General features: G+C 43.3%; 4 protein-coding genes and 1 non-coding gene across 9 annotated transcripts in view; 2 read left to right on the forward strand and 3 right to left on the reverse strand.

Annotated features, from left to right (window-relative positions):
* Nucleotides 1-8,129, reverse strand: part of tectb (tectorin beta) — a 27,851-nt gene extending 19,722 nt beyond the window's left edge. Inside the window, exons 1-2 of one of the 3 annotated variants that reach the window (XM_058078241.1) lie at nucleotides 7,987-8,129; nucleotides 1,518-1,653 (exon numbers count right to left, since the gene is read on the reverse strand). The gene's annotated coding sequence lies outside the window, so the exon portion shown is untranslated. The remainder of the gene's footprint in view (nucleotides 1-1,517; nucleotides 1,654-7,986) is intronic. The other 2 variants (XM_058078239.1, XM_058078242.1) reach the window with 2 other exon arrangements.
* The window catches only part of plxdc1 (plexin domain containing 1), a 15,289-nt gene extending 6,665 nt beyond the window's left edge, over nucleotides 1-8,624 (forward strand). The window contains exons 3-14 of the mRNA XM_058078222.1: nucleotides 1,546-1,676; nucleotides 2,750-2,893; nucleotides 2,960-3,029; nucleotides 4,738-4,860; nucleotides 4,941-5,059; nucleotides 5,127-5,226; nucleotides 5,318-5,413; nucleotides 5,482-5,563; nucleotides 5,627-5,687; nucleotides 5,780-5,900; nucleotides 6,608-6,768; nucleotides 6,868-8,624. Coding sequence (XP_057934205.1) covers nucleotides 1,546-1,676; nucleotides 2,750-2,893; nucleotides 2,960-3,029; nucleotides 4,738-4,860; nucleotides 4,941-5,059; nucleotides 5,127-5,226; nucleotides 5,318-5,413; nucleotides 5,482-5,563; nucleotides 5,627-5,687; nucleotides 5,780-5,900; nucleotides 6,608-6,768; nucleotides 6,868-6,993 — 1,334 coding nt within the window. The 3' untranslated portion in view covers nucleotides 6,994-8,624. The remainder of the gene's footprint in view (nucleotides 1-1,545; nucleotides 1,677-2,749; nucleotides 2,894-2,959; nucleotides 3,030-4,737; nucleotides 4,861-4,940; nucleotides 5,060-5,126; nucleotides 5,227-5,317; nucleotides 5,414-5,481; nucleotides 5,564-5,626; nucleotides 5,688-5,779; nucleotides 5,901-6,607; nucleotides 6,769-6,867) is intronic.
* Nucleotides 8,625-8,843: 219 nt separating this feature from the next.
* trnac-gca (transfer RNA cysteine (anticodon GCA)) lies at nucleotides 8,844-8,915 on the reverse strand. Its single transcript has one exon. It is a non-coding gene; the product is annotated as a tRNA-Cys (tRNA).
* A 471-nt stretch (nucleotides 8,916-9,386) lies between these two features.
* LOC131132529 (LIM and SH3 domain protein 1-like) lies at nucleotides 9,387-16,440 on the forward strand. 2 transcript variants are annotated; one of them, XM_058078261.1, is made up of 7 exons: nucleotides 9,387-9,546; nucleotides 10,184-10,278; nucleotides 10,349-10,433; nucleotides 13,553-13,660; nucleotides 14,960-15,029; nucleotides 15,138-15,181; nucleotides 15,938-16,440. In XM_058078261.1, exons 1-7 carry the CDS (start codon nucleotides 9,478-9,480, stop codon nucleotides 16,109-16,111), a joined length of 645 nt encoding a protein of 214 aa, XP_057934244.1. In that variant the 5' UTR covers nucleotides 9,387-9,477; the 3' UTR covers nucleotides 16,112-16,440. The 2 variants fall into 2 exon arrangements, with proteins under 2 accessions (XP_057934244.1, XP_057934243.1); XM_058078260.1 differs by having other exon boundaries at nucleotides 15,135-15,181; nucleotides 15,938-16,438.
* Nucleotides 16,441-16,451: 11 nt separating this feature from the next.
* On the reverse strand, nucleotides 16,452-24,917 carry LOC131132511 (kelch domain-containing protein 1-like). 2 transcript variants are annotated; one of them, XM_058078229.1, is made up of 13 exons: nucleotides 24,248-24,917; nucleotides 22,805-22,875; nucleotides 22,596-22,713; nucleotides 21,709-21,821; nucleotides 21,550-21,640; nucleotides 21,385-21,483; nucleotides 20,878-20,952; nucleotides 20,713-20,784; nucleotides 20,512-20,632; nucleotides 20,287-20,359; nucleotides 18,215-18,299; nucleotides 16,804-16,883; nucleotides 16,452-16,715 (listed from the first exon to the last, which is right to left on the reverse strand). In XM_058078229.1, the coding sequence occupies exons 1-13, from the start codon at nucleotides 24,347-24,349 to the stop codon at nucleotides 16,592-16,594; spliced, it is 1,224 nt and encodes a 407-aa protein (XP_057934212.1). In that variant the 5' UTR covers nucleotides 24,350-24,917; the 3' UTR covers nucleotides 16,452-16,591. The 2 variants fall into 2 exon arrangements, with proteins under 2 accessions (XP_057934212.1, XP_057934213.1); XM_058078230.1 differs by having other exon boundaries at nucleotides 16,454-16,715; nucleotides 20,512-20,624; nucleotides 20,714-20,784; nucleotides 24,248-24,895.
* Between the last annotated feature and the right edge of the window lie 176 nt (nucleotides 24,918-25,093).

Here is a 25,093-nt window from a genome sequence, read left to right on the forward strand (position 1 = left end):
CTAAGATGCACGGCTAATGCTAATACAATAAACAAGAAAGGAACAGAGGTCAAAATTCTAATCTGGAAAAGAAGCGGTTGTGTGATTTAGCGGCATCTGGTGGTCACTTAGCGAATTACACCACCAAGGGACTTTACAGCAGGAAAACTCTGGAAACAATTATCTCTTAATGATAATTAGCCGGAATTAATTTACGATCTTTTACATTTTGTTGCCATTCCGTTAGCAACACACACAAAACGTCCAAAAACACACCCACCACGGAACAGAGCGGTAAAAAGGCAGATTAATAGTTTTGGTCTGGTTTCAGGACTCCACCTTGAAAGGTTGCCTCCTTCCTTGGAAGGCAAGCGTGGGCAGCCAATCAAAAACAGATGGAACCACAACATTTCAGGGGGAACTATGCACATATTACTTTTTCACACCTTTCAACGGGGAGGAGAGAACACGCTCATAGAGTTTATTAAATGTGATTGTTTGGATGAAAGGATGCAATTTTGACACTTTTTATATTTTCCTCGGTAAGTTACCCATTATCGATTTATTATTTTTTTAAATGTTTGTCACACTTTAATGTTTCAGATCGTCAAACAAATGTAAATATTAATCACTGACTGCACAGTTCAACACAAAATGCAGTTTTTAAATGAAAACATTGTATTATTAGAGGAGGGGAAAAAGGCTATAAAGCCATTTGTAAAGCTTTGGGACTCCAGCAAACCACAGTGAGAGCCATTATCCACAAATGGCCAAAAAGTGGAACAGTGGTGAACCTTCTCAGGAGTGGCCTGTCAAACCAAAATGACCTCAAGAGCGGAGACAAGACTCACCCCCGAGAGGTCACAAAAGACCCCACAACAACATCCATGGATGGTTGGATGGATGGAGGATGAATGGATAGATGGATAGATGGATAGATGGATAGATGGACGGTTGGATGGATGGATGGATGGATGGATGGATGGTTGGATGGAGGGTGGCTGGATAGATGATGGATGATGGATGGATGGATGTTAGATAGAGGATGGCATGGAATGGATGGATGGATCCCATTTTTTCTTACATTTTCCAGATCCATCCATCCTCCAGCCATCCATCCAACCATCCAACCATTCATGGATGTTGTTGTGGGGTCTTTTGTGACCTCTCAGGGGTGAGTCTTGCCTGCGCTCTTGAGGTCATTTTGGTTTGGCGGGCCATTCGAGACAAAACTCACCCCCGAGAGGTCACAAAAGACCCCACAACAACATCTAAACAACTGCACGCCTCACTTGTCTCAGTTAAGGTCAGTGATAGCTGGGATAGGCTCCAGCATGCCCGCAACCCTAGTGAGGATAAGTGAGGTACAGTGGGTGGATGGTTAGATTCCAACTTTTTTTTTATATATATTTCATTCTTGTAAAATTAAATGTTTTTTTTTTTCAAATTTTTGCTGTTTGTGTTTTTTTCAGTTTTCTTGTTAAATTGTATTTTTAGAAAGCACCGCGAGCCAATAAAAAAAAAAAACAGCCACACACCTGATTTCTACTGTCCTTCTTGATGCAGACGTGAAGACGAGGACGCCTTGGGGGACGCCTTGGGAGACACCCAGCCTGTCAAGAGGCGCTCGCAGCGCACCGTCCCAGGGAGGCCGACTTGACTTCAGTTTCCTGCCTGACAACATGACCCATATAGTGGTGAGAGTCATTATTCTATCATTCATAGTCCAGCCAATCATTCTATTGGCAATATTTCATACAACCACTCGTTCATTATGATACGTCACTACTACTAGTCAACACCAGATGGGGGTGTAGCTCACTTTTTTTGTCTTGTCAATTAGCCCATACTGTAATCTCTCTTTATTTGCGGTCAATGTAGGATTTTTTATTTAGAAATATTTAGAATATTTTTGGTAGTTTTAGCATATAAAACCTGTTTACAACTTTCCAAATATGGCTCTAAACATTATTAAAGCCCTTGAGACATGAAATAACACCCCTAGAGTCACGGTTACACAAGCACAAGTTTATTTATGTCTTGTATATCAACATTTTATCTTATTATGTCTCCTGTAGTGGATAACAGAGGTACGGAAGTGACTATAGGGGTGTTATTTCATGTCTACAGATCTTTAATTATGCTAAAAACCTATTTATAATATATAAAAAGAGGAAATTTGTGGAAATTTCACAGTCTGGTATGGAACCGATTAATTGTGATAAACGAGGTATTACTGTATGTAATATTACAGTCCAAAATGTACAGCAAATAAGTAAACAATTTTAAAAAATGTTCACGTCTTTAAGCTTCACTAATTGGATTTCGCACATTATCTGGCGGTCCTTGAACGTACCAACGTTGACGTTCTCCGATCGATTCCTGAAAAGAATTATTTCACATGTAAATGGTGTTATACTTTTATTTTCTAGCAGTGTAAAACCATTTGACAGCGTTTATGTCAGCTTGGATGTGTGAGTGATTACAAATGACTCAAATAGGGGGTCGGGGAGTGGGCGGCGGTGGGGGCGCCTTTGGGAGTTCCCATCATTGAGCTGCAACGCTAAGGAACACCAGGAATGGCTGAGACGCGGAGGGTGAAAGTGGGTCGCTCGCCGCGTATGTGGAGCAGCAGAGACGCTGCATTTAACTGCTCCACTTTCTGATGGACAGCCGCCCAGCCCCCCCCGCACCGCACCCGTGACACCCACTCATGCCATCAGTCAGTAAAAGAAACACTCCACCGGGCGGCGCTGTTGTTGTCACGCAGGAGGACACGCAGCGTTACTACAGCTGGCAGAGTTTCGGTCCCGAAGACGGACGCACCAAAGACCTATGGGTGGATCTGGACTCGCTACACACGAGCCAAGTCCGAATCCACGGCATCCTGTCCAACGCGCACCGGCAAGCTGCGGTGAGAAGCGTACACGCGCGCACGCGGCTAGCATTGAACTTACAATGTTTGTATGCTTTCTTCCAGAGGGTGGCGCTGTCTTTCGATTTCCCGTTTTACGGACACTACTTGAGACAAATCATCGTCGCGACTGGCGGTGAGTTTCATCATGTGATTGGCTGGCTCGCCCGAAGAATGTTTGTTTGTCTATATGTGCCCTGTGATTGGCTGGCTGGCTCGCCCGAAGAATGTTTGTTTGTCTGTATGTGCCCTGTGATTGGCTGGCTCGCCCGAATAATGTTTGTTTGTTTATATGTGCCCTGGGATTGGCTGGCTCGCCCGAATAATGTTTTTTTGTCTATATGTGCCCCGGGATTGGCTGGCTGGCTCGCCCGAAGAATGTTTGTTTGTCTATATGTACCCTGGGATTGGCTGGCTGGCTCGCCCGAAGAATGGTTGTTTGCCTATATGTGCCCTGTGATTGGCTGGCTGGCTCACCCGAATAATGTTTGTTTGTCTATATGTGCCCCGGGATTGGCTGGCTCGCCCGAAGAATGGTTGTTTGCCTATATGTGCCCTGTGATTGGCTGGCTGGCTCGCCCGAAGAATGTTTGTTTGTCTATATGTGCCCCGGGATTGGCTGGCTGGCTCGCCCGAAGAATGGTTGTTTGTCTATATGTGCCCTGTGATTGGCTGGCTCGCCCGAGGAATGGTTGTTTGTCTATATGTGCCCTGTGATTGGCTGGCTCGCCCGAAGAATGGTTGTTTGTCTGTATGTGCCCTGTGATTGGCTGGCTCGCCCGAATAATGTTTGTTTGTTTATATGTGCCCTGGGATTGGCTGGCTCGCCCGAATAATGTTTTTTTGTCTATATGTGCCCCGGGATTGGCTGGCTGGCTCGCCCGAAGAATGTTTGTTTGTCTATATGTACCCTGGGATTGGCTGGCTGGCTCGCCCGAAGAATGGTTGTTTGCCTATATGTGCCCTGTGATTGGCTGGCTGGCTCACCCGAATAATGTTTGTTTGTCTATATGTGCCCCGGGATTGGCTGGCTCGCCCGAAGAATGGTTGTTTGCCTATATGTGCCCTGTGATTGGCTGGCTGGCTCGCCCGAAGAATGTTTGTTTGTCTATATGTGCCCCGGGATTGGCTGGCTGGCTCGCCCGAAGAATGGTTGTTTGTCTATATGTGCCCTGTGATTGGCTGGCTCGCCCGAGGAATGGTTGTTTGTCTATATGTGCCCTGTGATTGGCTGGCTCGCCCGAAGAATGGTTGTTTGTCTATATGTGCCCTGGGATTGGCTGGCTCGCCCGAATAATGTTTGTTTGTCTATATGTGCCCTGTGATTGGCTGGCTCGCCTGAAGAATGGTTGTTTGTCTATATGTGCCCTGGGATTGGCTGGCTCGCCCGAATAATGTTTTTTTGTCTATATGTGCCCCGGGATTGGCTGGCTGGCTCGCCCGAAGAATGGTTGTTTGTCTATATGTGCCCTGTGATTGGCTGGCTCGCCTGAAGAATGGTTGTTTGTCTATATGTGCCCTGTGATTGGCTGGCTCGCCCGAAGAATGGTTGTTTGTCTATATGTGCCCTGTGATTGGCTGGCTCGCCCGAAGAATGGTTGTCTATATGTGCCCTGTGATTGGCTGGCTCGCCTGAAGAATGGTTGTTTGTCTATATGTGCCCTGTGATTGGCTGGCTCGCCCGAAGAATGGTTGTTTGTCTATATGTGCCCTGGGATTGGCTGGCTCGCCCGAAGAATGGTTGTTTGTCTATATGTAACCTGGTCAATCGCACTCATGAAGAACCAGATGGGCCAATGGAAGCATTCTTAGTTCTGACCAAGAGGTGTTGTGTTCCTCTGTAGGCTTCATCTTCATGGGGGAGATCACTCACCGCATGCTGACCGCCACCCAGTACATCGCCCCCCTCATGGCCAACTTCGACCCCAGTTTCTCCCAAAACTCCACCGTCAGGTACTCGGATAACGGTAAGCAACGGATGAGACACGTTGTGTTTGGGAAGCAGGGGATGGTTGAGAAGAATCCGTGGTGGTCCCCCATCTTCCAGGTAATCTGTTCGTGGTGCAGTGGGACAACGTGCGGCTGAAGGAGCGAGAAGCTGAAGGGGCGTTTACCTTCCAGGCCGCCCTGCACAGAAACGGAACCGTGGTGTTTAACTACAGGGAGGTGCGTTGCTTTTCAGCACCTGCTCGTCCCAATTTAGTTGCTATCGTGATCTTGTGTTCCGGTCTAGATCCCGGTGTCAGTGGACAGGATCAACTCCACCCAGCATCCGGTCAAGGTGGGGCTGTCTGACGCTTTCATGGCGTACCTCCCGTCCGCACAGGTAGCAGGTCAGCGACTCGTCACGCTAGCTCAGTTTGAGAAAAAAAAAAAATTAGCAAGCGGTTGTCGCTGAAGCTTAAGCGTGCGTTTGCCTTCAAGACGCAAAGCGGCGAACCATCTACGAGTATCACCGCGTGGAAATCAACACCACCAAGATCATCAGCGGATCCGCCTTCGAGTTCACGCCGCTGCCCAGTGAGTCGTCACGTAACCACGTGCTCGTTTCCTGTCGTTTATCTCTTAGTGTCTCTTTGCCCTCGCAGCTTGTCTTCAGCACACTTCCTGCGACCGATGCCTGGCGTCCAACGTGACCAGCGGATGCGGGTGGTGCAACACGCTTCAAAGGTAAAACGCTGTCGTATGGGGGGGTGTCACAAGAACCTTTACAGCGCTGACGTCACTTTTCAGGTGCTCCGACGGCGTCGATCGGCTGAGACAGGAGTGGCTGGATTACAACTGTCCTGAGGAGGTGAGATATTCCTGATATTCCTGATATTCCCGTCCGTCACCTTGTCCTTCCATCGGAGGAACATTAAATTAAATACTGGTGGCTGCATTCAGGCTAAAGGCTCATGTGAGGACTACAACTCGCCTGAAGAGTCTACGCTCTCCTACAACCACTCCTCGCTTCCCCCCGCGACTTCTTCTGCCACTGAGCTCCACGGCGAGTCTGTTACCAGGGGTGAGTTAACACAAAGTGGCCACCAGAGGGCAGCAATGCTTCGGTGCTTGACTTTCTTTTTAAATAATCTTTGTAAAATTTTCTGTTTGTAATATTATTTATTTATTCTCATAATATCTCATAAATCTCATATTATACATAATAACCTAACCTAATTTTCCAAAATATTACTACTTTATTTTGTTTTTTTTAATCCTCATTTAATAATTTTTTTGGGAAAAAAAATAATAATATCTTAACACTCTTCTACTAAAATGGCATTCATTTTCTCTCATAATCTATTCTCCTGTTTTTCTTATTATATTATGTAATACAGTATTTTAATATTTTCACTTTATCCTCATAATTATTAATTTTGAATATACTCTCGTAACATCAACTTTTTCCGCAAGCTAATATTCCAAAAGTGGACTTTTTTTTTTTAGGGCTGTCAAATAACGCACCCAGGTCTTCCCGATCTCCTGACTGTGTGGCATACATGCTAACCACTTGACCACCGTGCGGGCTGTTATTATTTTACATAATAACGCAACTAATTGATTTCATGAATTGTTGTTGTGTAATTAACATATGCGCACTAGACCAAGCTCACCTCTGTTATGAGAGTACAAAATGCGGCCATTATAAAAAATATATATATATTGTATTGTATTGGAGGCAAAGATCCTGCCCGTGGGTCTTGAACGGCTGCGTTGACTCTCTTGCAGATTTAAACACAGACCCCCCGAAGCACTCTGGGATAACGGAGAACGCGGCCATCATCGCGGGCGTGGTGGCCGCCCTGCTCCTGCTGATAGCGCTCACCTTGCTGGCCGTTTACTACATCAACACACACCCCACGCTAGCGCCACCTTTCTACCTCATGCAGGTGAGGATGTCTCCTAAACATGCGCACACACGCACACACACACACACACACACAGGTGTTTATTTTGCCGGAGCTGACCACCGCCGTTGTCCGCTGCAGCGACGCAGCAACAGCTACTGGCCCGCCATGAAGTTCCGCAACCAGGGGTGCCAGTCCGGCTACGGCGAGGTCGAGCTCGGGGGTCACGAAAAGGAAGGTTTCCTCGAAGCTGAGCAATGTTGTTGAGCTTCCCGAAGCATGAAAGGGCGCCATCTTGAGGACGGTTAACATAAGGATGGGACGCACTAAGGACCTTTTCGGATGCTTTTTTTCCAGCTTCCTGTGCATCTCTTGCTCCTTGACACCAGTTGGAGAAACTACACACCCCCAAGGGGTCATGGAGAAAAAATAATTAATGTTTTTTTTTTGTGAGATCTCGCAAAACTGTGTGAAGCATGACACACTTTCGGCCATGGCTTAACTCCACATAGCGAAAATGGTGTGGAAATGCAGCATTTCATTTCCATATTCAGTATTTGCACATCCATTACTGCACAAATGTACAAATATAAAGTCATACTGTAAATATTAGGGGTGGGAATATCAGCGCTGAGGATGATTCGATACACATTTCGATGCACTGCCAGCGATACCACACTTTAACGATACATGGAATTTTCTGGCGATACGATGTGATAATCATTTCATTGAAATCAATGCAATCCAATACGATATGGTGCAATTTCTTGCAATATGTTGTAATTCAACATGTCTTTTTTACTATGCACCACTTCATCATTCTTTTTGCCATCTTAAAACGACAACAACTTTTCAAAAACAACATTCCTCCCACTTTCCCATCGGCTATGCAATTCCAATATCAGTGGTTCAGCGGTGGAGTCAAACAATTACAATAATTACTGCTGTAAAAAAATACAGTACAGCAACAACAACAACGTTAAAGTGACACTTTCAACAGTGGAATCAATGTTTGTTTATATTCCTGTTTGCTAAACATACTGCTAATATGAATGAGCTAGCGGCTAAGCTAATACGGTAGTGAGGAGCAGAAAGGAAAACAACGTATACCCTTTTTAAATTTGTTTCAAATTTAGGAAGAAGCCAACTGCTCTGCTGTTTTAATGTCACCTGCTGTGATGAACACTCATTCGGGGGGGGGGGACACTTGTTGGGGAGGACAAATAGCTCCTGGACAATTAGCAAAGCAGGAAGACTCACCTGATTTGCTTGGTTCTTCACCGGTGTCCGACCAGGAAGTAGACGGGGGTCGGCGGTTTCCGCCGTACTTTGAGAATCCGTAGTGTTTCCAAACATACCATTTAAACGTTGCGGGGGGGGGGGGGTTTAAATATAGAAACTTCCTCGCTGTTTCTTGCTACGAACGTCCATGCTTCTTTTACTAGTAGTTGTATGTACCTCACGGCTTCCGTCCGTATTCAATACAAAACGCCAAATAATGATGGTGCATTCATGGAACCTGGGGAACATTATATAGGGTGAAGTTGAACATTAATAAAACGGCGCTTGCATCGGATTTTAATCTAAGTAGTTTTGCGAGATCTCAGGTCTTTTTTGCCTGTTATTTTTTCCTCCATGTCCCCTCAGGGGCTCCGTAACTACAGCAAAGAGAACATGTTGGAAACTGTGGATGACAGAGAGTGAGTGGGCACTGCCTCCATTTTGTGTAATAACACAGCCTAATCCGTTTTTTTGTTTGGAGAGAAACTTCAATGTGGATTATAGTAATTACGTTTTAATACAGTGTTAGCAACTAATGATCCGTGTGAATGTATCTGGTTGTTTGGATGAAACACATTTCTGGGTTTAATTTCTTGTTTAAATGTCTTTTAATAATAAAAAATAATAATGACTGAGTGCTTCCTTTTTCTCACGTTTGACAAAAAAAAAGTTAGCATTCTGTATGAGTTGCATGTATGTCAGTTTTAACTTGCAAGGTAACATACAATGTCTGCTATGGCGATATGAAGTTGTATCTTTAAATAAAAGAAACGTGCGTGTGACGTAACAAGCCACGCAAACAAACTGACGCTAATTAAAAGGAATCACTTGAAAAGAGGGGGCACCCGGATTTGAACCGGGGACCTCTTGATCTGCAGTCAAATGCTCTACCACTGAGCTATACCCCCTGTCGGTAACGAGGTATACAAACTGGGACATATTGGGCATTATGTTCAACTGCGATGGTAAGTCTTCTTATTTTTTCAACATATCGTGTGTTAATATACGGAGCACGCCTAAAATTAATAAAGTATACCCATTAAACAATTCATACCACCGTACGATTGAGTATAAACAAAATGGTAGCTACATGTGCGAGCATGTGTAGTTTACTACAGCGTCCAGCAGAGGGTGCTCCCCCTCAACATACACACGTACTGCACTGTTCCATATTAGGAATATTATGATAAACACAACAATTTTCAGTACTTTGACTCAACCAAACAAAGCACACTTACTTTGAAATAGTTGTAAAGGACTCGTGTTTTAATACGGACGACGCCAACAACACGCGGGGTTCACGCAGACACCGCCCACTGGTGACGTCACAATTGTGTATGAAAGTAAAAAAAGGTCAGCTGGTCCATTTGGTTCCTGCATCATCACCATCCTCTTCTTCTTCTTCTTCTTCTTCTCCCACACTTTCCACTCGTCTTGTCAACTTGGCATCTTTTTCCTGTTGGAGACGCAATGAATCCTCCCTGTGGAAGATGCAACAAACCGGTTTACCCCACAGAGAAGGTCAACTGTCTGGATAAGGTACTTATTATTTTCATTTCATTTATGTTTATTTTCACTTGTTTCTTTACCAGGAAAACCTCAACGTTGACAATGTTTCAAAAAATATGCTTATATGTATTATACAATGCTTTTACTTTCACTATTGTTTATATTTAAATATGTATATTTAATTGTATTTATTATCATCCAAATATAATAATTAAATACAAATATGTACAAGTGATATAATTACTATAATATAATAATGTGCAATTAGTATACTTCATGTATTAAATGATGTAATATAAATATAATAGTAACTAATTATTTGCAAAACATTTCCAAAACAAGTACTGTAAACACATTTGTGTACTTTTACACTAATATTTTTTTTAAAAATTATATTAAATAATATAAAATTAAAATATAAATAATATAATATATAAAATTATAAAAAATATAATATATATAAAATATAATTATATATAATATATAAAAATATATATAATTAATAAAAAATATTAAATTATTATTTTTAATAGAATTAAAGTTTAAAAATAAGAAGTACAGCCAAGAAAAATAATGCAAAGAGAAGCCAAACAATATGTTTGTTTTGGTTGTCATAATGCAGTGTGTGTGTGTGTGTGTGCGTGTGTGTGTGTGTGTGTGTGTGTAGTACTGGCACAAAGGCTGTTTCAGCTGTGAGGTGTGTAAGATGGCCCTGAGCATGAACAACTACAAAGGCTTCAACAAGCGACCTTACTGCAGCATGTAAGTACCCCCCCCCCCATACCCCCCCCCCCCCAAGTACAATAATAACGACACACGTGCAACCTTTCAGGCATTACCCCAAAACCTCCTACACCATCGTCACCGACACCCCCGAGAACCTGCGTCTCAAGCAACAGAGCATGCTCAACAGCCAGGTGAGGCCCCGCCCACTTCAGCGTTCATCCTGAAAATGACCTGACACGGGTTAAAACATTTGAGTATCTCTACTAAATCTGTCCAAAAGTGGGAAAGTTATATACCGCTTCTTGTTCCTTATTTGTTTTTGGGACTTTTTTTGTTTTTTTTGGGAATGTCTACTACATTCATTCATATCGTGTGCATCTCCAGGGGGCTAAGCCCCCCGTGTCCTCAGAACCTAGTGACGCCCCTGGTATTAATAGGTACTAGATCAGGGGTGCTCACACTTTTTCAGCATGCGAGCTACTTTTAAAATGACCGAGTCAAAATGATCTACCCACTACAAAAATGCAAAACATCTATTATTATTATTTGTACGTACAATGTATGTTGATGTACCTTACATAACCAAATGAGCCAATATTGCAAAACACACATAATTAACTATTAACATTTTTTGTAATTACCTGAGTTTACTTTGATGACTTGCACTGAATTGAACCAGCCAGGGATGCATAGTCCGGACAGTAGCTGCTGATAGCCAGCCTCAAGCACACTTCCAAATGTTTATCAGTCATGGATAATATCCGTATCATAATATCCGTATAATATTCCATATCCGTATGGAAGTGATATGTTTTTTGCCTTTTTACTTGGTCCAGTTTTTGGTCCAGCTCCTTCACTCATTTTAGTGACCATAAACTTTAGCGAGGGCTTTAAAATCTCGCAATTCGCCGACTAGCTTAGCACTTTGCATCGTTGTTTACGCATGAGCGGTGACCTAAAGGTCAAAATTCAGTTGTCATCTGACTGGTTGTCCTGTATGTCAATCAAGTAACGGCGATGGATGATAGGCTGACATCGTAAGTTCTGCTGCACTTAGAGACGTCGTTTGATTTGATTGGTCGCCCGAAGGGCAACATTCAGTTGTCATCTGAATGGTTGTCCTGTATGTCAATCAAGTGACGGCATTGATGCTGGGATGATATTTTTTTTAATGTCACGCCGCGATCGACCAGTACCACCTCCGCGATCGACCGGTAGCTCGCGATCGACTTAATGAGCACCCCTGTACTAGATGGTGTATTTGTATGGTGAAGTATTACTGTGGAACACAAAGCGGTGATTTTCCCGTTCCCGTCTGTCCCGGTCTCTTCCAAGCAGGGCTCAGCGTTTATATCCATAAAAGTCCCGACAGTGCAGCTCCTCTCTCTCACACACTGGAAATATTCCTCACGGCCACAACTTGACTCCCCACACTGCTCTGTGTGTGTGTGTGTGTGTGTGTGTGTGTGTGTGTGTGTTACTGCTAATAAGTGTCATGCTTGTGTTTATTGTACTTTGGGACCACAAATCCTGTGAAATGATAACGCCATAGTTCCCTCTTTTTTTCTTCAACAAAAGCGATTGTGGCCGTAGTGAGAACACGCTAGTATCTTTAAGGGCTAGCCACATGTTTCCTGATAAGGATTTCATGCTTTCAGTCTCTCATCCGCATGAAACTGCTTCTCGGTGACTTAAAAACGGGAATTTTTGGGAAACGGCTGGTGGTTTTTACGGAAATAATCCAGAAGTTAGCTTTGACGACAAACCAACATAATATACATGGTTTCAACTATGGAAAAAGTATTATCAGTACTGACAATTATCGACCCGATATCAGCATAAAATTCCATACCGGTTGATATCGGTATCTGGATTTTTCCCGATCATGAAAACCGATATTAAAAAGAGGTTAATAAGATTCTTGTTGTTAAGATAGGTTAAGCTAGCCGCTAACCCCCATCCCAGTCAGGTGAATTAAGCAAAATAGGGTTGCTAAGTGAACTTTTTGGGAAGTTAAGCTAGGTTAAGCTAACTGCTAACCCTCATCCCAGTCTTGATTCCAGGTGTATACGCTAAATTAGGTTGCTAAGTGAACTTTTTGGGAAGTTAAGCTAGGTTAAGCTAACTGCTAACCCTCATCCCAGTCTTGATTCCAGGTGTATACGCTAAATTAGGTTGTTAAGTGAACTTTTTGGGAAGTTAAGATAGGTTAAGCTAACTGCTAACCCTCATCCCAGTCTTGATTCCAGGTGTATACGCTAAATTAGATTGTTAAGTGAACTTTTTGGGAAGTTAAGCTAGGTTAAGCTAACTGCTAACCCTCATCCCAGTCTTGATTCCAGGTGTATACGCAAAATTAGGTTGTTAAGTGAACTTTTTGGGAAGTTAAGCTAGGTTAAGCTAACTGCTAACCCTCATCCCAGTCTTGATTCCAGGTGTGTACGCTAAATTAGGTTGCTAAGTGAACTTTTTGGGAAGTTAAGCTAACTGCTAACCTCCATCCCAGTCTTGATTCCAGGCGAATTAAGCAAAATGGGGTTGCTAGGCAAACTTTTTGGGATGTTAAGCTAACTGCTAACCCCATTCCCAGTCCTAATTCCAGGTGAATTAAGCTAAATTGGGTTTCTAAGTGGGAAGTTTGGGAAGTTAAGCCAGGTTAAGATAACCTTTTGGGAAGTGAAGCTAGGTTAAGCTAACTGCTAACCCCCATCCCAGTCAGGTGAATTAAGCAAAATAGGGTTGCTAAGTGAACTTTTTGGGAAGTTAAGCTAGGTTAAGCTAACTGCTAACCCTCATCCCAGTCTTGATTCCAGGTGTATACGCTAAATTAGGTTGCTAAGTGAACTTTTTGGGAAGTTAAGCTAGGTTAAGCTAACTGCTAACCCTCATCCCAGTCTTGATTCCAGGTGTATACGCTAAATTAGGTTGCTAAGTGAACTTTTTGGGAAGTTAAGCTAACTGCTAACCTCCATCCCAGTCTTGATTCCAGGCGTATACGCTAAATTAGGTTGCTAAGTGAACTTTTTGGGATGTTAAGCTAACTGCTAACCCCATTCCCAGTCCTAATTCCAGGTGAATTAAGCTAAATTGGGTTTCTAAGTGGGAAGTTTGGGAAGCTAAGCCAGGTTAAGCTAACCTTTTGGGAAGTGAAGCTAGGTTAAGCTAACTGCTAACCCCATTCCCAGTCCTAATTCCAGGTGAATTAAGCTAAATTGGGTTGCTAAGTGAACTTTTTGGGAAGTTTTAGGCCAGGCTAGGCTAACCGGAATGCTAAACTATGACTGTCACATGTGACGACCCCCCCCCCCAGGCCCTTTACAAGGAAGAGTTTGAGAAGAACAGAGGCAAAGGTTTCAGCGTGGTGACCGACACTCCCGAGATGCAACGGCTGAAGAAGACGCAGGACCAGATCAGCAACGTAAGAACCAACATCATCACATTTGAATCCAAACATCACACTGCATGATGTTAGCGTGTGGATAGATGTTAAAAAAAACAAAAACGTGTGTATTGTGTGTGACGGTGAAAGCGCTACACAACTCCACCGAAGGAAGCGCAAGCGAGGAACATTTCAGACATTTCTCTCCTCGGTAAGCCCGCAAGAGGCGGCCCTATATGGTCAAAAGCTCTCGCCTGTGGACACCCACTCAACATCCGCTCTCACACACACATTCCACCCTGAACGCAACACACACACACAGAATGGGAATCAACTGCAGTACAGTCAAATAACGTTTTTACACCTGTGGCTAACTTTGATTACTGTCGTTGCGATTTCAACTCCTAGCTAGGAACCATATTTGGTTACACCTCGCCATGAAGACATTTAAAAATAAATTCAATTGTAAAGAATGTATTCAAGAAATATTGGATCGGATACTCAATTACGTTCCCTTTTCTGTGTATTATAACATGAGAAAATGAGTTAATATGAGCTAGCTAACATTGCACATCATTGGGACACAGCTATTTTGACTTATGTATGCTAATTCCGTCAACAACAGCAGCGACAACACTTCCAATGTCCGCTCTCCTTGGGATGGCCGTGTCTTCCAGCACAAATTGAAATTGCGAGCGAGCAAGCTAGCGAGTTTTTCCACGTTAGCTTTTTGAGAAGTAGGAACGAATAACGAATAAGCGCATCCGGGATTGTCCCGTCTATTATTTTATTCACCTTATTTGTTACAAAGCCTACAATTTGACACGTTTTGTGATAATGTTTATTTTTGCGGATTGTTTTGTCCCACTGTGTTCGGCCGTCTGTGAACGCACCGTAGTAGCGTGGTGTTATTGTTTGTGACATCTGCGACGCTGTATAAGACGGGCAGACGTAGCTTTTCTGTGCTTCCTTGCGCCTCATCCTTGTTACTGACATTTCACATATTTATGAGAAATAAAGAAAAAAATAAAATAAATCTTTATTTAACTTCTTAGCCGCTGTAAATTTACAAGAAATATTCAGGCTTGTGGAAAGTATTTCTTGTTGGTATTTTAACAGTGAAAACATCTGAACAATGTTTTTACAAAGTACTCAAACAAGCGGAGAAAGCCCATTATTCAAATAGTAAAACATAAAAAAATACTGTAAATCAAAAATAAATTGTTTTTTGGAGGGTTTACAAAAGGAAAAACAACAAAGTGGTATTTCATTGAACGTCTTTGCCGGTCATTAAAGTGAAGTCTGGCGCCCTCTTGCGGCTGTGTTTTGTATGTGCAGATAAAGTACCACGAAGACTTCGAGAAGAGCAAAGTTCGAAGTGACGCTCCTCCTCCGGAAAATAGGCAAGGTGACGCCCTTTCTCAGAGGAAGCATGAATGAATATCTTCTTATCTCCTTTTATTTTTACATCTGTGTTTTTTGGTGTGTGTTTTTCTGCTCTATGATGCCGAAGAAGAACCATCCAGCCAGGAGACTCTTGCTACAGGTCCAGGTGGAGGGGTGAGGACCTATAAAAACCTTTAAAACAGGACTTCTCATTCAGTCATTAAGGCAGCACCCACTTTTATTTAAGTCATTGTTTGCTTGTTTTTTTTTTTTTACATATTTGGCATTTTCTATTTATTTTTTATTATCTTTATACTTTTGTCTTTTTTTACATTTTACATCATTTTAATTTAGATTTTGGTTATTATATTAATTATAGTCAATTAATTAATTAACATTAGAACACAAATCCCGCCAAATAAGCAAATGAAGAGGCTCTTTTAACTCAAACCAACGATCAAAAGAACATAAAACTAACATTGTATTGACATACAAACAATAAACATAAACTCAACTGACCCTCATCGATGCCCAGCAAGGAAGTTTGTAGCAAAAACAGGAAGTACTACCGGAACCGAGGGCGACTACGGAAGCCCGGGAGGAACAGAAGTGACAGGATGAAATATAAGGCATAATACAAGCAAAGCAATAAAATTGAGAAAATAGTATAAGAAAAATAAATAACTCACCGAGATAAAATCCAAATAATTACTAAATTACAGTAAATTCATAAAGTGTATTTTTAACTCTGTTACACTAACACGTAGCATGATATTGTAGCTAAACATTCTAGTTTGCTAACATTAGCATTAGCTAAAGCAAGGTCACGATGGTGTTTCACATTTCTACGGTTTAACCGCCATGTTCAACTTTATATCGAGTCTCATTAGCTGACATGCTGACAATTGTTCCAATTTGTTTTGTTTCCAGAGGCACTTCCAGGCCCTGTACAGCTACACAGCGGCAGAAGCCGATGAGGTTTCCCTGCAGGAGGGCGACCTCATCTGGGACGTGGAGCCCATCGACGAGGGCTGGGTGTTTGGGAGCAACCAACGTACAGGCCAGCGAGGGATGCTCCCCGCCAACTATGTGCGGCCTGTGTGATGAAGAGGAGACAATGAAGATATTTCCAATGCTCAGGTGTGGACTATATTGTCGATAAGGTTTGTTTTCAGAGCCTTAAAAAACATGGGAGTCCTTCCCAGATGATTTGAAACTTCCTGACAGCCAACCTACATCATCTTGTGTTTGTCACCCTCTGCTGGGCTTAAGGCGGTACTACAGTTTTCATTGATTTTTTTTTTTTTTTCTCTCACACTTGGAAGACCTTCGCTGTAGACCACCACAATGTATCCCACTGGGCATCGTGTTTTATCTTATTAAAGTTCTACCTAAAAAAAAAAAAAAACATCCAAGTATAACAAATAAACTTTATTGATAAGGTGAAAACATTTAAAGATAAAACTATCACATTTACATTAAAATAAGACTATTTTTACTTTGTTTTTTTTTTAAAAAAAGTTAAGCACCATATTTGTTTTATACTCCTAAACACGTTTAAAAAAAAAAAAAAGTCGCTCCTCTTCAAGGCGCCAGCAGCGAGAAGAAGGCGACTCTCTTCTCCACTCGGCTACGCAGCTTGGTCGGCAGCCATGCCGGACGACAGCCCGGGACCTCGGCGTTTCTCCCCAGGAAGTCCTCGCACAGCCTGGACCCAAGACCACCAAGAACAGTAAAGCTCATTAGCGTGTGTATAAATAGCACGCGTGTAACCTTCTTACGCGTGTTGTACAAACCTGAAGAGGGAGTACGGCTGCGTCTGAAAGATAAACACGTCTTGGCAGTGATGCTGCGACGGAGCCCTCAGCACCGCTACCTGGCAACCACAACAAAAGTATTGGGACAGGACCCGAGTGGTCTAGTTCTCCAAGGGGGTCTTAGTCCAAGCGTTAACTTGACAGGAGCAGGATCAACATCGGACAGCTCATTAGTCCCGTGATGGATATTGCAAGCGTTTGCTTGGTCATGTGATTAATGCACAATGTAACCGCTGTGAGAACCCCAAGCAGCCCCCCCCCCCCCCCCAACACCTTTAGCAATAGCGTGCACACGTGTCCCCGTAACACTGCAATACTTAAAGCCACGTCCGTAAATCTGCACAACATTCCTGAGATGCAACGTCATATTCCGTACGCACAGGAATTAGGTGAGGTGAGTATTTACACCAACGGTGTCCAAAGCCAGGCCCAGCGCCTATTTGCGGTCTCATCCCATTTTTTTTTGGGACCTTTGCGTATTATAAAATAAAATTATTTTGCATTTGCTTTTTCCATTATAGTTATTTGTATGTTTTTTCAAATTAAATATAACAGCATAGCATGCCCATTGACTATCACGCGACATTTATGTTTTACTGGGCATGCCCATTGACTAGCACGCAATGATGTTTACGTTTTACCGGGCATGCCCATTGACTATCACGCGATGTTTACATTTTACCGGGCATGCCCATTGACTACCACACAATGTTTACATTTTACCGGGCATGCCCATTGACTACCACACAATGTTTACATTTTACCGGGCATGCCCATTGACTACCACACGATGTTTACATTTTACCGGGCATGCCCATTGACTACCACACAATGTTTACATTTTACCGGGCATGCCCATTGACTATCACACGATGTTTACATTTTACCGGGCGTGCCCATTGACTATCACGGAATGTTTACATTTTACCGGGCATGCCCATTGACTATCATGTGATGTTTACATTTTACCAGGCATGCCCATTGACTATCATGTGATGTTTACATTTTACCGGGCATGCCCATTGACTATCATGTGATGTTTACGTTTTACTGGGCATGCCCATTGATTATTCTGTTGCATTATAGCGACGCATGTAGACAAGAGATTGGAATATTCCTTTCCATGGCTACCATTGTTTTGGGAAAGAGAAAAGGCATGTAAACATGGCTAATGGTATCCATGGAAAGGAATATTCATGGTTTAACCCAAGAGTAGAACATTCCAAGGACATTTCTGGGTCCCCTTTAATAGCACAACTAGCTAAAAGTGACTTACTTTAAACCTGATGAACATTACGGATGGCCCGACGACGGCACTGCAGTCAAGTACTATTCATATTTTCATATCACATACGTACATATACATATAGATATACATATAAATACGTACTGAATCCATGAGGATGCGAAGGTTGCTGCTTCCCCCAAAGACCACCACATCGTTGTCGCTTCCCAGGCAGGCGCTATGACACACCCTGCATGCAAGGAAGGGGGGGGGGGGGGGGACATGTTAGCAATATCACAACACGCCGTGTACCGCATCGCTCACAGCCGCATTGGCACCGGTCAAACAGGAAGTGCAACATTCAGCTCACATGATCTTATCAGCTCCGGTTACCAACATCAAGTCTTAAAGAGCTGCGGTGTCAACACGGCAACGCTGCTTGGCGCATGGCTGCACTTTTTCAACCTTGGACAGCCAGGACACCTCGCACCTCCTAGGGCGTGTTGGTGCCAAGTAAGGAAGTAAGGGAGTAAGGAAGTAAGGGAGTAAGGAGTTCCCTCCAGGTGTTGCTGAGGCTTCACACCGTTCCCGACTGAACGCAGACATGCTGTGGCCCGCCCACAATCAGGTCACTTCATTACCCTCATTACTGCTGGGGGGGCCATGTCCTTTGTATGGAGGTCACACGTGTCTCAATGTGGCCCGGGGGGGGGGGGGGGGGGGGGGGTATTTGCAAGTCATAGCTCTTTCTGGACACCCACTTTAAATACGTGCTTACTTTAAGTTTCGTTAACTTGACTTTTTCCAGGGGCTGCTTGACACTTTAATTAAAAAAAAAAAAAAAAAAAAATTAATAAAAAAAAAATAATCAGCATCGCTCAATTTTTTGGCCCATTTTCAGATCATTTGGAAATTTTGTTTGCAATAAAAAAATAAAAATAAAATCTTGCACTAGCTCCATTTTCACATTATTTTTTATGGTATAAAAATATGTATATAAATATCCCAGACTAGCTCGATTTATTTTTTTTAATTACCGGAATATTTTTTTTTGGGGGGGGTGGGGTGCATTTAAATTTTCTATTTTATTTATTTAAATACTGAACTAGCTTGATTTCCTTGTCTATTTTCATTACCACATACAATATCCATTTCCTGTACAAGCTTGATTTACTAGCCTATTTTATAGGGTTTGGGGTTTTTTTTTGTTTTTTTTCCATCTTTCATACCAAGTGGGTCATTTACATGACAGGTAGAATGTAACAAAATGAACAGAATGTAAAAAAAAAAAAAAAAAAAAAATTAAACTTTTTTTTTTTTCTCACCAGGGCTTTTGGCAGTCCTTGAATGCACCACAGTTGCTGTGAGATCCATCTTACACCATGTATGTGTGTATGTAAGTACAGTATAAGTTATGTATATGTTCATGGATCATCTTCCACTATCATTCGTTAGTATTAAATACGTTTAGTCGGACTGGAATGAGGCGCGTTCTAAATGAATACAAGGTTTATACTACGATGGTGTAGAATGTACTACATGGTACAACGCAACCATACAGTAGATCAGCAAACATTCCGATGGCAGAGATACCTGTTCCAAATGTTTGGAAATGTCAGGAATGCTGACAATGAATGTACAGTATCTCCGAGCGCCAAGGGGGACTTGAACTCAACTAGACTTTTGGGAGAACATTGGGACTGTAGAAGAAAGAAGTGTGACCTTAGCACCGTCACAATTGGTTTTCTTTCATTTGAAAATATTGAACTTACGTTTTTTTTTTTTTTTGGGGGGGGGGGGGGGGGTAAAATCTGGAGCCAAATCTGAATTATTGCAAATGTTGATCCGAAATTGGAAAAAGTCAACATCAAGCGAGCAGGAGTGTTTTTGAGGGAGAGGTATAAGCCACGTGTCAAAAATAGGACCTTGAACGCAACTCTGGCGAAAAAATACAACTCTACTGTACTCTACTCGTCTCGACCGCAATCGGTGAATTTGTTGTGCCGATCCATCTGGCCATTGAATCACCGGAAGCCGACCCCTAGTGTCAAAGTCGAGTACTACATTTGACATTGTTACTTCTGCCTCGAGTTGTGTTTTACTTCATTTAGGCCAAGAATAAGTACAATTGTACAAGTATTATCTTTGATAATATTAAATGTTTGAACCGCGATGCAGCGAAGGAGGCGTGTCTTTCAGGTTGGAGCGCCACCTGTAGGTTTGGAGACGTGGCTTACCTGGGCTTGTCCTTGTGCGGGTGCGTTATCTTGCTCCACTCTCTTCGGAGCGTGTTGAACTGCCAGGCGTCATCTAGAAGAAAAAAACAAAAAAAAACAAACTGTTTTCATATGTTCTCCTCCAAGCGTGGCCTTCAACTCTGTGCATGAAGTGATAAGATGCACGGCAGATTCCACACTACTTTACGTGGACGAGCATCTGTGTGCTAACGAAGCGGTACTCACTGAGGGTGCGCCCGTCGGCGCCCAGACCGCCGAACACAAAGAGGGTGTGGTCGGAGGTGGGCGTCATGGTGTGCATGGAGCGGCCCAACGGCGCACAGCATGGCGACACGTTGCTGGGGCGCCAAAGTGGAACAAAAAAAAAAACAAAAACCATAAATACACAACACCAGTAACCTGACAACTAAAACAATTAGTGTTGTACAATTGAGTCCAGGTCCATTTGTCCGAGTCCGAGTCCAGGTCCAGACAGAAGAGGTCCAACTCTGCACTTTCCTGCAGAACAGTAAGCAACAGGAAGAGGATGCTCAAACAGGAAATGGCTTTTCCCCAGCTAACTGTCCAGTAGTGCATCTTGGGAACACTCACCACGCCGCCACACACGTAGCCTTTGTTCCCCACCACGGCGCTGGCGTGGCAGCCTCGGTGGGTCGGCGCCGGGCCCTGTTTGGGGCGAGACGGGCAGAGACGACATGCCTTGAGACAAAGTCTACAAAAAGGTTTCTTCTCACTTTTGGCCATAAGTCTGCTTGCATCGGGGCCCAAGTGGGGCGGGTGGGAGTGGAGAGGGCTGGCCATGGAGCTAAAAGTCCAAGCCGTCAACTTGATGTCCAGCTTGACTCTTAAGGCGTCCGTAACCAACCTTTTACCACCAGATGGAGCTGTGGAGAAGCTTGTGCGGCTGTAGACAACCCCCTTTTAATGTGCCCAACTGACTAGTAAATCAGATTTGACAGTAGATTTAAGTGGAAATGCCAGGACGGATTACAAATGACCCGGGTAAACAGGAAACGTCCTGAAGTGGAATGGGGCGGTGCTCTAGCATATGCTAGTTTGCATGCTAATACGAACCCGGAACCAAGAGTGGGTGCCAACCTGAGTCTCGGGGACACTCCACGTGGTGGTGTGTGTATCGAACACGTTGACCTCGTTGTTCCAGCCCCAGCACCGAAATAACGTGTCGCCGATGGTCGTCTGAGGAGTGTAAAAAGTTAGCATTTTAACGATGCGACGCGCTAGCCACTGCTGATTAGGACGTACCCAGGACATTTCTTCAATGACGAAGCTCGACAACGACGTGTTCCTGACCTCCAAGAGGGTCTTGCATCCGTAGCCGCCAAAATAGATCAATCTGCGGCCCAAAACTTTATTTAAAAATACAGTTCTGTAGACGAGCACGCGGCTACGTACGCTCCTGACCTATCTCCATGCACCCAGCAGCTGTGTTTGGTCCTGGGCGAGGGCGGCGTTCCCTTCGAGGCGGTCACCTTCTTCCACACGTAGCACTGCTGCATGAGGTCCACGCTGAACATCTACACGCAAAGAAACGTCTCAAAAAGGACAACAGGAATAAAAACAAAAACAAAAAGTCATGGCATGCATGAAAAAAACCTTTAAAAATTTTTTTTTTAATTTTATTTACAGTAAAGTGACGTAATGACGCGTTTTTAGAAGCTGCGTACAACGTGGGAACAAATCACTTCAGCCTACACTTTTGCAAAAAGAAGCGCTAAAAATAAAATAACCAATTAGCTAAAAATGTCATCCAATACTTCTCTACAAGAGGAGAAGTATCATCTCAGGGAAGAAGTACATTTGAAATACTTATATGCTATTTTATTTTATTATTTTTTAATAAAAATAAAAATAAAAATAAAAATAAAAATAAAAATAAAAATAAAAATAAAAATAAAAATAAAAATAAAAATAAAAATAAAAATAAAAATAAAAATAAAAATAAAAAAATAAAGCAGGAAGTGAACAAATGTAACAGTTAGTGATTGTAAAAGTACCAGATGGAGGGGTAGGATTTAATAAGCTTTGCTTCTTCCTACTCCTTTTGGACATGTGGAACTGGGAACTGATTATGGGATGCATTCAATTGGAATCTGATGCATGTTCAAATGAAATTAAACCATTACCATTACTTCCCTTAAATAAAATGGTAAAAATGAACATGTCACTATTAGTTGCCAATGGTGATCAATCACGATTAATTTAGAAAATATGAAAAAAAGAATCGGAAAAAGTGGACAAAGTGCACAAATGGACGCCGTATTTTCCTCGTTTGCTGATTGGCTACTCACTTTGTTGCTGTAACCTTGTTGGTCGCATCCTGCAAAGACGTAGAGCGAGCCGTTCACGTACGAGCCACAGAAGCCCATCAGGTCGCAGGGCACCTCGCCGCTCATCTCCCGTCGCTCCCTGTTGTCAAAAATGGACACGGTAGGCACTTAGGAACGTTATCGTAAACCTGTTTGGGTTTTTAATTACTTTTTACTACCCCCGCCCTCACCAGATGCCGCTGTCCAAGTCACAGATCCAGATCTCATCACTGGGCAGGACGATGTCCTCGCCGGCGACAACCTGGCAACATGCACATAACGACACTTGTTTGAATATGCACTCTGACGGGACGTATATTAATAAATCATGCAGTTTCATGGTTGAATACTACCCATAACTAGCCCAATAATATGCATATTTAAGCACATTTGACTTTTGGTTAAAAGGATAAATTAAGTGACTTGCAAATTCTCTATAAGGCATTCAGAAGACACATGCAAAAACATTTGTAATATTCTACACCACTACTACTGTAATGTACTGTCACTGTAATGTATGATGATACACAAGCACCAGACTTGATCACCGGAACACCATCCATCCATCCATCCATCCATCCATTTTCCTCCGCTTATCTGGGTCCGGGTCGCGGGGGCAGCAGTCTTAGTAGGGAAGCCCAGACTTCCCGATCCCTGGCCACCTCCTCCAGCTCCACCGGGAGGACACCAAGGCGTTCCCAGGCCAGCTGTGAGACATAGTCCCTCCAGCGTGTCCTAGGTCTGCCCCGGGGCCTTTTCCCGGCTGGGCATGCCCGGAACACCTCACCAGGGAGGCGTCCGGGTCCATGTCCCAAGAACCAGATTTGGCCGCCGAAGACCAGGTCGCCTACGCACCCGCCCTTGACTGCCACCCAACACACAATGCACCGGACCCTTATGCTTGCCCCCGTAGGTGGTGTGTCTATGTGTTCACCGGAACACATGCTATTATAACAGGATTGACCCAAAAACTCAACTCTGAACCCACGATGTTACTTCCTGTCCACCACCTCACTCAGCTCTGGTACCGGAACACCGGAACACCAGTCTTGAGTCTACTAAATTGGGTCGTAGGAGTATAAAGTAGACTACAGGGGTGCTATTTCATGTTCATGTGTAATGGTAAAAAGCACATTTAGAAGGTATTAAACGTGTTTACTATGCTCCAAGTGAACAAAAATGTTCCATTTATAAAAATAAATAGGCGGGAATTCAGTTATACTTGGGTCTGGAAACTAACTGGGATATTTTGTTTTATTTTAGAGCCAATTTTTTAAAATGCTGGTACGTAAATGGCCCCTGTGCCACACTTTGGATACTAGTATCGTCCTCAGAGGGCCATACTATATTCACAAAAATATACAATACATATCACAGTGCCTTTTAAGGTGGTTTTAAGGTGGTTTGTGTGTTACACATGGGCCCAGGTTCCACACCACCGGACTAAAAACCCGCACACAAAGTCCAGAATGTCAGCTTTCTCTTCACTGGCTTCACCAAGTCTTGGCAAAGATGCAGGGTTGATAGCATGTATGTACACAGTGATGGAAAAGTAAACATTACCTGCAAGTGTGAGCCATGGAACCACACCTGACCTGACCGTGAAGACACTAAAAACCAAGACCGGGACGCACCTGGTAGCCTCCCCAGACGTGCAGGGTGTTGTTGTGAATGAAGGCCGTGTGACTGCTCCTCTCCAGCCGGCACGTCGACGCTTCTCGGGCCGCCGCAGTCATCCTGGAGCCGGGAGAGCTGCTGCGCTTCTGTTCCCTTGGAGCCGCTAAATGTGTTTAAAAAGAAAGAAAAGAAAAAAAAAGTCAAGAAAAGAACAGGAAGTCAAGAGAGGAGCGTCGTTTTGTTTTCTAGGCGCTGCCCTGCCTGTCACTCACTCCTCCCCGGCAGTGCGCGTGGCATGAGCGCGGCTTTGCACGTGCGCGCGCCTCGCTTTGTAAACATCACCTGGCGTGGCGCGCAGGTGCGAGCAATTCATTAATTACGTCACTGTCGCCGGGCGATACCATGTCACTGCAGCGCCGGTATTACCGATAACGATGCTTTTAATTTGAAATGTGTGCCTGATGATGAAACTCGATAAAACCCTCAACATCCGCAATCAGACTTAATTGGTCATCAACTTACTTACTTACTTAGTTTACATGAAAGGCGGAGTTTGACGTCATTTTGTTCTGCTTCCGCTGAAAAGTGAAGCAACCCCAATCAGTGCGTTTTACAAAAAAACGTGATTATGAGTTCCCAAAAGATTATGATCACTTAAACAACAGTGTCGTCGCCAATTGATGGAATTAATATTTATATTATTAATATATGTGTGAATTTGCCACATACTGGGTATGAAATATGATAATTTTGCTGGTTCAGTCCAGTAAGTGTATGTGATTTGATGAGAAAAAGTTGCAATTTTGAAACTATCATAATAATAATAGCGCAATGCTAACATGTAACAGTTTTTACATTTCTGC

Source organism: Doryrhamphus excisus, chromosome 7, assembly GCF_030265055.1.
Source record: "Doryrhamphus excisus isolate RoL2022-K1 chromosome 7, RoL_Dexc_1.0, whole genome shotgun sequence".
Lineage (NCBI taxonomy): Eukaryota > Metazoa > Chordata > Actinopteri > Syngnathiformes > Syngnathidae > Doryrhamphus > Doryrhamphus excisus.

What these genes read in the sequence shown, in the direction of transcription:
- LOC131132511 (XM_058078229.1), bottom strand. Translation starts at nt 24,349, where the DNA reads ATGACTGCGGCGGCCCGAGAAGCGTCGACGTGCCGGCTGGAGAGGAGC. An exon ending in AACAAGGTTACAGCAACAAA is followed by an intron (nt 21,822 to 22,595) that starts GTGAGTAGCCAA and finishes CTTTGCGTGTAG; the next exon opens with ATGTTCAGCGTGGACCTCAT. An exon ending in GCTACGTGTGTGGCGGCGTG is followed by an intron (nt 20,785 to 20,877) that starts GTGAGTGTTCCC and finishes ACTGTTCTGCAG; the next exon opens with GAAAGTGCAGAGTTGGACCT.
- LOC131132529 (XM_058078260.1), top strand. Translation starts at nt 9,478, where the DNA reads ATGAATCCTCCCTGTGGAAGATGCAACAAACCGGTTTACCCCACAGAG. An exon ending in CGCAGGACCAGATCAGCAAC is followed by an intron (nt 13,661 to 14,959) that starts GTAAGAACCAAC and finishes TTGTATGTGCAG; the next exon opens with ATAAAGTACCACGAAGACTT. An exon ending in TCCTCCGGAAAATAGGCAAG is followed by an intron (nt 15,030 to 15,134) that starts GTGACGCCCTTT and finishes ATGATGCCGAAG; the next exon opens with AAGAACCATCCAGCCAGGAG.